Source organism: Aristolochia californica, unplaced genomic scaffold (assembly GCF_029961685.1).
Source record: "Aristolochia californica isolate CCGP_79_NKW_82.1479 unplaced genomic scaffold, dmAriCali1.0.hap1 SCAF_15, whole genome shotgun sequence".
Classification (NCBI taxonomy): Eukaryota; Viridiplantae; Streptophyta; class Magnoliopsida; order Piperales; family Aristolochiaceae; genus Aristolochia; species Aristolochia californica.
The window spans coordinates 22,857,511-22,871,910 of record NW_027181826.1 but is presented as its reverse complement, the minus strand read 5'-3'; the positions used below and the strand labels follow the sequence as shown (position 1 = coordinate 22,871,910).

Sequence of the window (14,400 nt, the reverse complement as noted above, 5' to 3'; positions counted from 1 at the left end):
TAAAGTTTGGTCGAGCATTTCATATTTTATGCATAATGTTATGATTTATTATAGTATTGTATGTTCATATTATGTACAAATTTAGTTTCATATTATGCATTATGTTTTTCATTAGTCACATATTATGCTAAAAAATTAGCCTTAATATTAGTTTCGTATTTAAGTACACATTAGTTTCATGTCATACCTTATCTTAGTTTCATATTAGGATCGACATTAAATTTTTATTATGCTAATAATTAAATATTACATAATGCATTAATATTAACATAATATGTGTGTGTGTTTATTATCTTATTTTATTCTTATAATATTTAATTAATATTTATCTGTTTGTTAATTGCTTTAATGTTGGTAGTGGGTGGTTTAATTGGGTTTAACCTTTGGTTGAATCAATAATAATGTCCTAATGATATTAGTGCAACTAAAAAAATAAAGAAAATAAAAATAAAAATAAAAATCCCCGCCAATATTTTACCTAAACAATAGAGGGGGATGGGGGCAAAATTTTGCTCTCCTTGGCTTTCATTGTCGTTGAAAGATGTCGATGACGCCCATCGGCCTCCTTGTACCCCCATTAGAGTTATGCAAGGGTGTACAATAATAATTAGTAGAATTGCACATAAATTGTTTCTTGTAATAATTTATGTCATTTTAAATTGACCTCTAATAATAAAATTAATAAAATTATTTTTTGTTAAACTTACAATTCAAAATAAACCATATAAGGAGAGGTTAGTCCAAAATGAAGTGAGATGAATTACTACCGCATTACTAATGCCTTATTTGTGGCGACCTAGGTAATGCGTGGGGAATTCATTCCACTTCATTGTGGACTAACCCCCCCCCCCCCCCCCCCCCAATGCCTTATTTGTGATGACCTAGGTAATGTGGGGGGAATTCATTCCACTTCATTGTGGACTAACCCCCTCCTAAGTGTAGAATGAATTTTCACTGCAAGTGAATCACGTCAATTCATTCGCTTAGGCAAAAAATGGGGAATTTAGATTCAAACTTGTTTTTCGAATCAATCACTTGAAGCGCGGGACACGCGTTGCTACTTATTTTTTATTTTTAATAATTTATTCTAGTCATATGTAATTATTGTATTAATTTATAATAAACTATAATCATTAAGTAATATAATATAGTTTTTTTATTAATTAGGATATTAATATATTCTAATACTACACGTTAAATCACTTATAAGTGTAGTAACCATGTTTATTTTGGTTAATTATCTGTTTAGTTATATGTTCTATTTAAGTATATTATAAAAATGTTACTCATTCTTTTGTTTATATCGCACTTTTCATTTGGGGGCACTAACACTGGAATCTATTTTCCAATGCACTTGAACTCGTCAACACTGACACCCAAGGATGAGTTGAAGTTAAATCAATTTCACTTCATTTCATACCTCATATAATACTTTAATAAATTAATTATCAAAAATAAATTATCATAGATAATATTAAAGAATATGTCATTTAATTTTTAATAATTTAATAACATATTATTAAATTATGTTAATTCCATTTTTTTTGCTCTGTATTGACAACATGAAAGATAACCAACACATGTCACTACAATTAAGAAGATGAATTACGTTTTTGTCCTTATTGAATCGCCTTCCATCCGGAGCTATGCCGCTGCCCGGGTTTTCTGCTAGTCGGGTATGTCAGAGACCGTCAGTTTGGTTCCATGCTGAGTTGTCCCTGTTACATTTTACGATTTAAATCATACACCAGCAGTTTTAAAACAGGAAAAAGAAGTATAGAGATTCATAATTTGGAGCCGGGTAACTTTGTAACGCTCAAGCACCAAGAACTTGATTCTCTTGTACTAAATATAGTAAACAATAGCAAAGCCTCCCGACTGTCCAATTCGAACAAATTCTGTCCGAAACTCCAGATCGTTCCCATTGTCCTCATTACACTTGATCTCTTTTCCAAGGAAACCCTTCAATGTGACATCCCCTGCATTATGTAAGTCCGCTGATACCTTCCCCTGCCTCCTGGTTTGATTCTTACTGTTACCGGTTCTTTTCCTCCCCCAAATTTTATGGAGGTGTCGATGTCGTTAAAAATTGATGTGATGCTTTAGTCTTCGATTGCTTTTGTGGGTCTTAATGGTTTTTCTTTGGGTGTCTTTATGTTTTTCATCTCCCGGTCAGCAGGTAGCGTCTTGTCGTTTTAGTTTCTGGGTGTCCCCTTGTTTTAGGAGATTCGAGCTTTATAGATCGTCTTTGTTGTATTTTAGATGTTCCTCTTCGATATTTTCACAATTTTTGTGCCATGATATTGATGATACAATGAAAAGCGCTTTTAAGTTTTATTTTGCACCGTTCTCTTTTCTTTTGTCTTGGGATTTTTCAATGGCCGCTTCGATCATAAGCGGCTTGTAGGAAACAAAAAAATACCTTCACGATGAGTTCCTGCTGTTATTATTTTTTATCTCTACTAGTGGTAGTAGTTGTTAATATTGTTATACCGGATCAAGCTTTTTCAGTTTTCCTTTATCCGGGTTTGAAGTTTGTTGGATCATTTATATCCTGCATGGTGAACTGTTTTCTAAGGGAAGTAAAGGTTCACATATCTCCAACTCTTGCCGCCACATCATAGTGGACAATGCGGCATATGATATCAATCTTCATTCTACTTCTGTCATAATATCTGAATTTAAACCTTAGCAGCAGGGTTGGTTCTAAATTGGATGCTCTTATTTTGCAGAATCTTATTTGCTATGAACGATACTACTTACAGCTTTAGATCTTGGAGGCTTTCCAAGTTCTTATCTATTGTTGAACTTCTGAAAATCAATATTTTTTAAGCAACAGTTATGAATACTTCGATTGTGGGAGAGAAAGGGGCTTTTGTCAGTTAAAAAGGTGGACTTAAAATATGGTACAAGTTTCCAACAAAGTTGCATCAATGTGGTTATTTTTGTTCAATTTGTGGAGCTCCTGTGGACCCATTGCTTTGGGTGGACCAATGAAACGAATGGTATTCTAGTGGATCATTAGGCTTAGGAGAAGGTTGTAGGGGTGGTCGCAAGTTTGTAACATCTAAGAGTTTATTGTCCTTGTAATCCCAAATGACATCTTGTCATCTTGCATCCAGAGAAGCATAAGTTAAAGGACATTTCATCCAGGCAGTACATCCTCTTTTTAGTTCAAGTTTGAAGCTCAAGGATGTGTATGTTGCTGTGAATTTGTGATTCAGAATGGATGATTTTGAAGGAAATACATGGGTTCTGTTTCCTAAATGGATAGTCGAGCGATCAGATTTGGCAGAGTCCCATCTGTTTCTTATTGCCTGTCTCAGTGCTACTTTTGTTGGAATATTAACTGTTGTTTACACTGTATTTCAATGGAGAAGAAGTATTAGCCTTAGTTGGATGAGAGCTGTGGCCAGGTCAAAGAAGAACCCTAAAACAAAGCACAAGGTCCCTGTGGCTGCTCATACATGGAACTTAGAATCTGGATCCCGTGGAAAAAATTTAAATTGTTGTGTTTGTTTGACGTCTGTTTCAACTCCACAACCTCTGGGGCAAATGATGGCTTCGGATCATTTCATTCACCGTTGTAACACTTGTGGGGCAGCAGCACATTTGGGCTGCTCTCCTAAGGCTCAGAAGGATTGTAAATGTGTGTCTATGATTGGTTATAAACATGTAGTCCACCAGTGGGCTGTGAGGTGGATGGAAGTAGCTGATAGACCTGAGGAAACTCCTTTCTGCAGCTATTGTGAAGAGCCTTTTGGTGGATCATTTCTTGGTGGCTCACCAATCTGGTGTTGTATGTGGTGTCAAAGGCTAGTGCACGTTGAGTGCCACACTAGCATGTCTAATGAAGGTGGAGATATATGTGATCTTGGTCCTTTTAAAAGACTGATTTTGTCACCACTCTATGTGAAGGAGTTGAGCAGGGGTGCATCTGGTGGACTTTTAAGTTCAATCACTCATGGAGCAAATGAACTGGCTTCATCCGTTCGTGGTGTCATTAGGAGTCAGAGCAAAAAGTACAAACATGGCATTGAAACTTCTTCAGATTCAGCTAATTCTTCCAGTATAAGTGATGTACCTACAGAGAGTACTGAAAGTCTTCAGAGAGTAAATGGATCCAATGGAATTGAAGAGAGTGTTGATGGTGGTGAAGATAGAGTGGAGGTGATCACAAGTCCAAAGAGTATCAGCTCTTCCAGTCCAAGTGAAGATTGTAGCAAGTTAGCTATGAGTCAGAAGTATGAACTAATGGATTTGCCTCCTGATGCCAGACCTCTCCTCGTCTTCATTAACAAAAAAAGTGGTGCACAGCGTGGTAACTCACTCAGGCATCGATTGAACATACTTCTGAATCCTGTACAGGTCAGTATGTGTAATTTTTGAATAAATAATATTAACAATCTTGTTAAAATGATTTGAATTTTTGACCTGTTGGCTGCTCTCCTTTCAGATCTTTGAATTGAGTTCCATGCAGGGACCAGAGGCTGGTCTTTTCTTGTTTAGAAGGGTGCCACATTTCAGAATTCTTGTCTGTGGTGGAGATGGTACAGTTGGTTGGGTCTTAGATGCTATTGACAAACAAAATTTTGAATCTCCTCCACCAGTTGCAATCCTCCCGGCTGGTACTGGTAATGATTTGGCTAGGGTCTTGTCATGGGGAGGCGGTCTTGGAGCAGTGGAGAGACAGGGAGGGTTAGGCACAGTTTTACGCCACATTGAACTTGCAGCAGTAACTATTCTTGACCGATGGAAAGTAACTATACGAGATCAACATTCTAAGCATGTTCTACGTACAAAATTCATGAACAATTATCTTGGTATGTTGTGCAGGCAATTTCCTTAAAATTGGTGCTCTGAATTCTATTACTTGTTAATACTTGTATAATTCTTCGATGCAAAATGTAGGTGTTTTTAAAGTTGAGTACTAGTCAATCCCAAAATAACTAGTCAAAGTTAGCAATTCTCTTCCCAACTGGTAAAAATAGATTTTTTTCAAGCCCACGACAATGTGGGACTATAATCTCATAACAACAGCTTCTACTCTTATACAACTTGCCTGAGATATGGATCTTATGTACAAGCACAAAATGATGTGACTTTGTACATACCAATGCTCTCCTTTGTGACCTAAGACAACTTGGCTGAAGACTTGAATGTGCATACACACATGAGCCACATAGAACACACACATGGGTCACTAGATAGAAATACTAGGGCTTGTATTGCTTGATACCATCTTAAAGTCAAGTCATTGTTCATACCAAAAGTTACAAAGTTCGGATGCCCTTTCCCTACTGATAAAGACATGATCTTTTTATGGGATTCTTCTTCGACAATAAGAACTCACACTCTTAGACAACTAGTTTGAGACATGGAATTTATATTCACTAACAGTGATAAGATTTTTTTTTACAAAAAAGAACATTGATAAGATTTGTTTTACAAAAAAAGAACAATGATCAGATTCAGAAATTGAAGTTTTCATTTTATAGTGGTCATGATCCAAAAATCTTTGCCGATTCGACATTCCTGCTCACCAAAGTAGTATCCCATCTATTAGGTAGAAGTTCAATGGCTTCTAGTGAACTGTTAAATTGATGAGAAGGAATCTGGCAATGGCTTATCTATGAGGGAATTCATGGTGGTTCCATTTTGCATGAATATGCTCCCTGAGTAGACATTTTGTTAGTTTTGCATTACTTATGAATTATATCAGAACTTCAGGGTAATGTAGTAAACAATGTTAACAGGAATAGGGATTGATGCCAAAGTTGCGTTGGACATCCACAATTTGCGTGAAGAGAACCCTGAGAAGTTCTATAACCAGGTCATGGAGCTCTCTTTCCCTTCTAGCAATGATTTCTGTGTGGATCAAAGTTTTCTATATGCTTACATTTGAGATATGGTGCTCTTATCACTTTATTATTCTTGGTATGCAAAGCAGTTGGATTTTCTATAAAGAAGAGGCCATTTGCCATTTTTTTCTTCTAGCATTTTCTTCAGGAGTGATGTTTGAATGGCTCTTTGTTAACATCATCATCATTTTTGCCAAGGATTTATCCCTGTTCTTTGTTAACACTCGTTTCCTCCTTGTAAGATTACAGTATCAAATAAACTGTCTTATCTGTTATTTCAACTTTTCAATTTTGTGACCTACTACTTGTATCCCTTCGATTTATGCTAATTGATATGGGGAAAAGAAGTGGTAGTGGTGGTTTGGGTTGGGTTGGGGGTTTGGGGGAGGGGGGTATTAGGAAAGGATGGTGAAATGGCTATGAATTGAAAGCAAGATAAAAAAATGTTGGTTGACATGGCTGATGGAAGCGGTGGACTAAATCGGAGTGACAACAGCCTAGGAGATTAGTTACAAGTGCAGAGAGTGAGAGAGAGCTGGCATGAAAAAGAAATTATTGATTTTCTTGTTGTGGGCATTGGTCAGAGGAGTGCAAGGTTCATGTTTTTCATTGAAGACACTTTGACGGTTTTACTTTTCTTGTGGGACTAGTTGGTCATGTTTTTCATTGAAGACACTTTGACGATTTTCCTTTTCTTTTGGAGTAACAGACCTATTTGATTGGCTGTACTAGGCTTATTCTAAATTTTGAAGTTGGGTTTGTGAATGAATTCCACTAGTATAAAGCAGAGAAGAAGAGATTTGAGTTAAATGTGTACCATAATTTTATTTAAGCTGACTCTGGATAGAAGAACGAGCTACTTCCTCATAACTTCTTATTTACAATTTTCTAAGGCTTACCATCCTACTAAAATAAGCTTTCCACTTGCTAAACTATGTAAATCTACCGAATATTTAGCTTTTCTAAGATGACCTCCAACAACAAGCAGATCTTTTGCCTTCAAAAATCGAAACAACTAGCTTATAGTCAGAATGTAACAGCTGACTAATAAATGAACTCTTAGTTGTGAACTTGCTAATTATAGACTTTTAAATCAAACCAGCTATTAGTTGCCTAGCAATAGACCTTCCAATACATCTTCTAAAAGAACATAATTAATATTTTCCTAACTAAATTATTAGAAGTAGAACAAACGTGACTGGTGGGATTTTTATGATGTTTTCTTCTCTTTTTATGAATTTTATTTTGATAGGGGGAGAAATGATTAAGGAAAAGAAAAAGTTTACATGGGTTTTCTGAAGAAGAAATATACGAAAAGAAGAAAGGGAGCAAGATGACTAAAAGCAGAACTACTGCTACCAAAAAGGGAAAATTATCCCCAAGGGAGGTAAGTACTTGGCAATAAAGGTTTGCTAAGAGATCCCAATCGTAGCGGTATTGGTAAAATGGTTGCCTCTCCTGGATGTCTGGACCCAAGGGAGTCAAGGGTGGCCATGAGTCCTATTCTTCTTGAATATCTGAGGGAAAAGGTAGGAAAGGATGACAACTGTTGGATCTCCTTTCATGGGTCCTAAGCCCCTGCCTCGGGGCCCAAAGCTCCACCTTTGATACATTTTTACTGGATATGTTTTTGGATTGGATTGCCTGCCACAAGCTTAGTAAGAAACAGTTGCATTGGTATTTGGACAGACCTTGTCCAAAACCTCACTCAACTCTTTCAATTAGCCTTGGTGGCTTGAATTGTGTTGTAGGAAGTTGTGTGATATAAATCCCTTTATGGGGTCTAGGCTTTTGCTGCCTAGTTTGCCTGTTGTAAGCCCCTCAGAGGGCAATTGTTGTAATTTGACATTTGTGGCCAATTGGTTGTCAGTGCCTTTGGGCTTTTCTTAATAGATTCAATTCCGAAGTGAAGAGACACTTTGGGAATGGATGTAGTGACCTGAGTTTGAATTGTGAACCACTATAAATTCCTTTGTGTAATTATGGTGGTGCTATTTTTACATTGTATATGGAATTTGTAGCTGCAAATTGATTAATCTCATTAATTAGAATACCAATTAGGAAGTTAAAAATCTAATGTTTGCTTTCTGATCATCTTTATTGGGGGGGACGCTAGTATGCCCATTGAGCCCCAGTGGACCCACCAATTATGGTTAAAATTAATTTTATTTTATTTTTCCTGATTTTATTGGATTTTATCAGATAATGATCTTATTTATTTTAAATTTTAAGTTTTAATTTTAGGTATTTATAGGCTGTAACAGGTGGATGTTGAATTCAGCTTTGATATTGAAATCTCCCTGTTTCTGGTCTCTCCCTCTCTCCCTCCCTTTCTTCTTCTTCTTCCCCTTTTTTTTTTCTTCTAAATTATACTTCTCTATTCTCCTATTTCTCATTCCAATATAACATTCTCATTTCGCATATGAAAATTAAATTCACTCCTTGTCATGTATTCGTCCCGCATCATTTATTCATCTGAAAGGCCAGTTAAATATCCTGTGCAGTTTGTGAATAAAATGCTTTATGCAAGAGAGGGTGCAAGGAGCATTATGGATAGGACATTTGCTGACTTTCCTTGGCAAGTACGGTTAGAGGTTGATGGAACGGAGATAGAGGTTCCTGAGGTATGTCTTCTGTGATTTTTTATTTTTATTTTTCAGCTACTAAAATAACTTGCTAAAACAACAATTGCATATGCAAACTATTTTTTATAGTTACTAAAATAACTTGCTAAAATAATGATTGAAACATGCAGGATGCAGAAGGGGTTCTTGTCGCTAACATAGGAAGCTACATGGGAGGAGTAGATTTATGGCAAAATGAGGATGAGAGTTATGACAATTTTGACCCTCAATCCATGCATGATAAGATACTTGAAGTTGTTAGCATATCTGGAACCTGGCACTTGGGAAAGCTTCAGGTACTTGGATCCTTGAAAGATATTTTTTTGTCAGTACTGGATAACAATTTCGTTTATGACATATACTTTAGTAGGTTTTTGTCTGGAAATGGCATCTGAAAAGCTGCATCTGACATGGGTGGCCTTTTGGTTGATTTTCTAATTTCTTGTATGAATGGCCTCACTGACGCTGGCCTCTTAGGAATTGAAATTTTTTCACCATAGACCTTATTCTTATGCAACTTTGTCAGATTTCTTAATTTTCATATTAGGAGGTTAGGTAAGTTTCCTTGCAAAACAAGTGCTTCTTTTATCAAGACTAGGAGTCTAAGGTTGTAATTTTTAGTGTAGAGTAAATCTTGAACAACTTCCCAAGGTTGTTACAATCCCAGTAAAAGCCTTGTACTAGATATAGGCAACTTATTGGTCTTGCCATCCAAAAAGAACATGTCAGTCTTGTCTTTCTTAAATCTTTATTAAGATTGGTTCTGAAATGGATGCTGCCTCAATTCCTGAACGGAAGGATAAAAACTGTACTTAGAGTTGGTTGAACATTGTAGGATCATAGTTTGGGAGATTCCTTAACTGCTGCAAAGTATTTGTTTACTTAGGCTTGGGACAGTTGATTGTTTAATTGAGCGTCGGTCACTTTATGTACCCTGAAATAGATTCCTTTTATTTATTATTTATTATTTTATTTCTTTTTGTTGCTTCTGTTTGTACGCACGTGGACAAAATTCTTCATCCTATGTTCGCAACTATCTTCTAAATGGAGCTATTTTGAGTTGTTTCTTCTCCAAGTCATAACTCTACAGCATTTTAGAAACTCGGAATTGATTTTATTTTCTTTTGAGATTGTGATTAGGATTGGAGGAAATAATTGCCAAAATGTTTTTATTTCTGTGGGCTTAGGTTGGTTTATCAAGAGCACGTAGGCTAGCCCAAGGGCAATCGATTAAGATCCAGTTTTTTGCTCCTTCGCCGGTTCAAGTGGATGGGGAGCCATGGTTTCAGGAACCTTGTACGTTAAGCATTTCCCATCATGGACAGGTCTCTCTCTCTCTCTCTCTCTCTCTCTCTCTGTCTCTCTCTCTCCCCCAACCCTCCCACCCTTCCTCAATCTAATTAAGTTTTGAGTAATTTGGGGCATTACTTTGATAACAATAACTACTCTCATTATTCGTACCACAACATGATTATATAGCGTGATGGATAGAGAGTGATGCTTAGTTGTTGGATTAAGATGCTCTTTAATTTTTGAGAGTGAATTATTGGAGTAGTATCTGCTTTTCTTTTGGTTTTGTTAATGACTATGAATTAAGATTGCAGTTAACAAGAAATTCCATTTGCATTGTGCTTGTTTGACCTGAATTTTTTTTTTTTTTTATGTTTGCCAGTATTTTAACATCTTCAATTTGTTCATGGAAATTGACCTTGAGCTTTGCTGAATTCACTGTTCCAACCCTCAAGTTAAAATAATTTTTAGCAATTTAATCGAAAAATCTTCAGTATTTATTTTATTTACTTGATTTTCTAACTAATTTATTTTAGAGTTATAATATAGTCATTTTCTTGTCTAATTTGGCTGTGAAGGCGTTCATGCTGAAAAGAGCATCAGAAGAGCCACTTGGTCATGCAGCAGCCATTATTACAGACGTTCTAGAGAATGCCGAAACTAACCATATTATCACTGCAACTCAAAAGCGCACTCTCCTTCAAGAAATGGCCCTCAGGCTTTCATAGGTTCTACGTGGATGTCACTGTGTGAATATTACTTGTAAACTTTGCTATGGATATCAAATGTAGGTATGTACAACATTTTTCAATGTTTGTGATTATAAAAATGTCTTTTCCAGATGTAGTATGTTTGTTCCCATTGTCTTTGGGTTTACTTCATTCGATGTGCTTCTATTCTGTTTGTTTATTATGGTTTCTGTTGAAAGTTACTCTTTCAAGAAAAAATTCTGCACTCTTATGAAATAAATTTCTGTTTGTTAGATTTTGTTGGAACACTAATTTCTGAGAGTTATCTTTGATTGATTGCTGGGACGACTATAGTGCCTATTTAACTTCATTTTTATGCATGTATTGTTTACTGGGACGAATATAATACCTATTTAACCTTCATTTTTATGCTTGTATTGATAGCTGGGATGTATATAATGCCTATTTAACATCATTCTTTACATAACAATTATGCATGCACCCAATTACTACATACTTACATGCAAGTATTATCAAATCTTCATCAACTCTCTACCTCTTTGCTCCTCAGAAAGGTTTTCTTGAGCTTCTTCCAGAGCCTTGGTATAAAATATCCTCTACCTTTTTCGCTGTGAGTTCCTCTTGAGAATTGGCTTGCAATCACAACAGGACATGTCACTTGCTTTGGTGCCTTTGCATTCTCCTTATACAGTCTACTTAAACATCTCCTTAAAGCGTAAGATGATCGTATGTAGCTCGGAGAGGGAGGTCTGGTCGTGTTGGTCCCTTGTATGGCGTGATTGAGCCGTTTAGTGACTGCTCTGAGCTCATATGAATCATAAAGAGTACTCCCTCCATGCCAGGGACTGAACCTCCTGAAGGGTGTCAATGGTTGGATTTGTGAGTGACTTGTTGGGGGAGGTGAAGGTTTTTTGTTTTCCATGAGATTTCTTGAGAAGGTGGAAGGCCTTTGGAGAGGGGGGGAGGAGAGAACGATTAGGGGGTCATCTTGTTGTAGGGATTGATTCCAGGATTTATTGGGGAGATCACTGAAAGAGGCAAGGAGCTTTGTTAGTAACGAGGTTTGATTATACATTATAATATTCACATGATTGAGAGAAACACAGGCTTCTCCGTCATTACTTGGCTACATGTGGTCACTGATTTAGTTTTTCCTTGTGATTGAAACATGGTCTGTAAGCTCCATCTATCACACTTTCTCACTCTCGCAAGCTCCATTAAATGCCAATCTCCTTCCTTTGTGATTAGTGCTCCATACTTCAACATCTCCTCTCTATTTTTCATAAGAAATAGAGAGAAGGGGGTTTTTTACAAGCATCCAAGAGAGGTCCATATCGTTGTGCAAGAAGTCTCACCTTTCTACGCTATCCCAAGATGGCCGATAATGGCAAAGGTCTCTTGTGTAGAAAAGGGTGAAGGGGATTTTAGGTCCTGAGGAAACGGAGAGAGAGAGAAAGGAGAGGACTGAATAGGCTTACTAATTTAAGCGATAAATTTTCAATCTTCTAATGCAAATCCACACATCACAATTACGCCAATGATTTATAGTGGTTCATAAGCTAAACAATATCTACAATGAAAGACGTCAATGGTTAAAACAATACCTTCTATATATGATTTTACCGATGCAATAACAATTCAATCGCAGTCTCAAATATATGTTTTGAAAAGAACAATTCAGATGAGATTATGTGGCTAAAATAAAATCTCCGTTAGGAAGTTAAATAATCAGATATGTTTAAGTACTATTTCTGACACAAGGAATTGATTTGAAAGTAATCCAGTAACGTTTAGCAATCAAAAGTCAAGAATATATCGATATTTTAACAGTTCTGGGTCGGTTTGTTTGTGGAGTGATCATCCAAGACTACGTCAAAAACGGATGGAGTGCAAGCATAAGCCTGTTGACTGCGTTTATAGCTTGCAGGCAGAGACTACCGAAACCAAATAAATATTTTATGTAGGTTTGGATTTGGTATGAGAATGGACTCAAGCTAATGCTAACGACGAAGTAAAATGTGAGAAGAAATTTGACTGTTTCAATCAAACTCTGTCGACTTTTAGATTACAGACACCCTTTTGTTCATCTATAAAACGGAGTTATTCTGTTGCCACTATCAACCCACCTCTGCTCTTTTCTTCTTTTGCTTGCATTTACAGAATGGCAACGGCTAACACAATCCTTGTTCTTGTTCTCCTCTCCTTAGCTTCTCTTTCCTTCGCATCCGACCCGAGTCCTTTGCAGGATCTCTGTGTTGCAGACCTCAACAGCAACGGTACTTTTAACCATTTTCTTCACTGCGTTTTTTGATTTTTTAACGTGGTTTCATTTTTACTAACTAAGTTTGCTGCTTGCAGTTATGGTAAATGGGTTTGTCTGCAAGGATCCTAAGCTTGCCACTGCCAACGATTTCTTCTTCAGTGGTCTTGACAAAGTGAGAACCCCGATAAACGCTGTTGGCTCCAACGTGACAGCAGTGAATGTTAACCAGATAGCCGGTCTCAACACTCTGGGCATCTCCGCGGTTCGGATCGACTACGCACCGTACGGCCAGAACCCTCCCCACACACACCCACGAGCTACTGAGATTTTGACGGTCCTGGAGGGCTCTCTCTTTGTTGGTTTTGTCACCTCTAACCCTGATAATCGTCTCATAAGCAAGGTGCTCCAGAAAGGAGATGTGTTCGTCTTCCCGATCGGACTCATCCACTTCCAATTCAACGCGGGGAACACTAATGCAGTGGCGATTGCAGCTTTGAGCAGCCAGAACCCTGGGGTGATCACCATTGCTAATGCTGTTTTTGGGTCTAAGCCAAAGATTTCCGCTGACATTTTGGCTAGAGCTTTCCTGGTGGATAAGAATATAGTTGACCTTATACAGTCCAAGTTCTGAAGCTAGTGAGAGATATAATTCAATGTGAAATCAACTCTTCCTATTTGTACAACTAAATAAAAAAATTCCGCATTCATGTGGCAGTATAATAAAGAAGTTCTTGGGTATTTATCAGGAATTTTCCGCTATCTAATAGGTGGTTTGGCAGGAGTTCAGTTCCTTCTGTTCGTTTTATAATTTGGTACAGTTACTTTCAGCACTGCAAATAATACCGGAGCTATATTTATCAAAGTCTTTTCCTCTTTGTCTTTACCTTATGATCTGTCTCACCTTAGCCGGCACCAGTTATCCCTATAGTAGTTGATGAGAAGTCAATGAAAGAGGTGACATCCCATATCCTCTAGAAATGGTCCTTCAACTTAAGAGGACTTCATTAATGAACATACGCCCTCAAGAATCAACTTCGTTTATATAACCTGGCTGCCGGCTGAGAACATTAAAATTGCCCATCAAATGAGATGAAAATGATAACATCGGGTGACTTCCTTATGTCAAATACAATTGGAGGGGCTGTTTCAACTTCCAAGATGAAGAAGTCATATTTGAGCATAACATCATTGAGATTTGACTATGCAGATTTGCTAAAGTCGATAAATATGTGAATGACTTGAAACGAATTAAAGAAAAGAGGATGAGAAGCAGACTTCTTTACCTTGATTATAGAACAAAACCTTGAACATTAATATCCAGTGGTTATCGACTAGAGGAGGTGAGCGATGAGACCATGAAATCAAGATCCTAAAAATCAAAACAAAGGTTTATTCAAATTCAACATCTGTCCTTAGTTCTCCAAACTCAAGCGAAAATACAATTTAGACCTTATCTAGATATTTTTAAATAACTTCCTTTCGTATTATTTTGATTGTTGACATAAGCAGTATATAATGCAGATGTATCAATCAATTATTTAGTCAAGGAGATAACATATTTTATTTGTAGAAGGATTGTTGATTAATTGATTTCATACGGTATCAAAGCTAAGGGCATGTTTCTCTCTCTCTCTCTCTCTCTCTCTCTCTCT

At 36.9% G+C, this 14,400-nt stretch overlaps 2 protein-coding genes across 3 annotated transcripts; both read left to right on the top strand.

Moving 5' to 3' along the window:
- Positions 1-1,788: 1,788 nt before the first annotated feature.
- Positions 1,789-10,684, top strand: LOC137951524 (diacylglycerol kinase 1). The gene is made up of 8 exons (XM_068798237.1): positions 1,789-1,988; positions 2,733-4,368; positions 4,457-4,823; positions 5,757-5,833; positions 8,366-8,485; positions 8,617-8,781; positions 9,673-9,810; positions 10,354-10,684. Exons 2-8 carry the CDS (start codon positions 3,226-3,228, stop codon positions 10,501-10,503), a joined length of 2,160 nt encoding a protein of 719 aa, XP_068654338.1. The 5' UTR covers positions 1,789-1,988; positions 2,733-3,225; the 3' UTR covers positions 10,504-10,684.
- Positions 10,685-12,646: 1,962 nt separating this feature from the next.
- LOC137951364 (putative germin-like protein 2-1) lies at positions 12,647-13,379 on the top strand. 2 transcript variants are annotated; one of them, XM_068797974.1, is made up of 2 exons: positions 12,647-12,755; positions 12,844-13,379. In XM_068797974.1, the coding sequence occupies exons 1-2, from the start codon at positions 12,647-12,649 to the stop codon at positions 13,377-13,379; spliced, it is 645 nt and encodes a 214-aa protein (XP_068654075.1). The 2 variants fall into 2 exon arrangements, with proteins under 2 accessions (XP_068654075.1, XP_068654074.1); XM_068797973.1 differs by having other exon boundaries at positions 12,647-12,761.
- Positions 13,380-14,400: the final 1,021 nt, after the last annotated feature.

What these genes read in the sequence shown, in the direction of transcription:
- LOC137951524 (XM_068798237.1), top strand. Translation starts at nt 3,226, where the DNA reads ATGGATGATTTTGAAGGAAATACATGGGTTCTGTTTCCTAAATGGATA. An exon ending in CGGAGATAGAGGTTCCTGAG is followed by an intron (nt 8,486 to 8,616) that starts GTATGTCTTCTG and finishes TGAAACATGCAG; the next exon opens with GATGCAGAAGGGGTTCTTGT. An exon ending in GGCACTTGGGAAAGCTTCAG is followed by an intron (nt 8,782 to 9,672) that starts GTACTTGGATCC and finishes CTGTGGGCTTAG; the next exon opens with GTTGGTTTATCAAGAGCACG.
- LOC137951364 (XM_068797973.1), top strand. Translation starts at nt 12,647, where the DNA reads ATGGCAACGGCTAACACAATCCTTGTTCTTGTTCTCCTCTCCTTAGCT. An exon ending in TGCAGACCTCAACAGCAACG is followed by an intron (nt 12,762 to 12,843) that starts GTACTTTTAACC and finishes TGCTGCTTGCAG; the next exon opens with TTATGGTAAATGGGTTTGTC.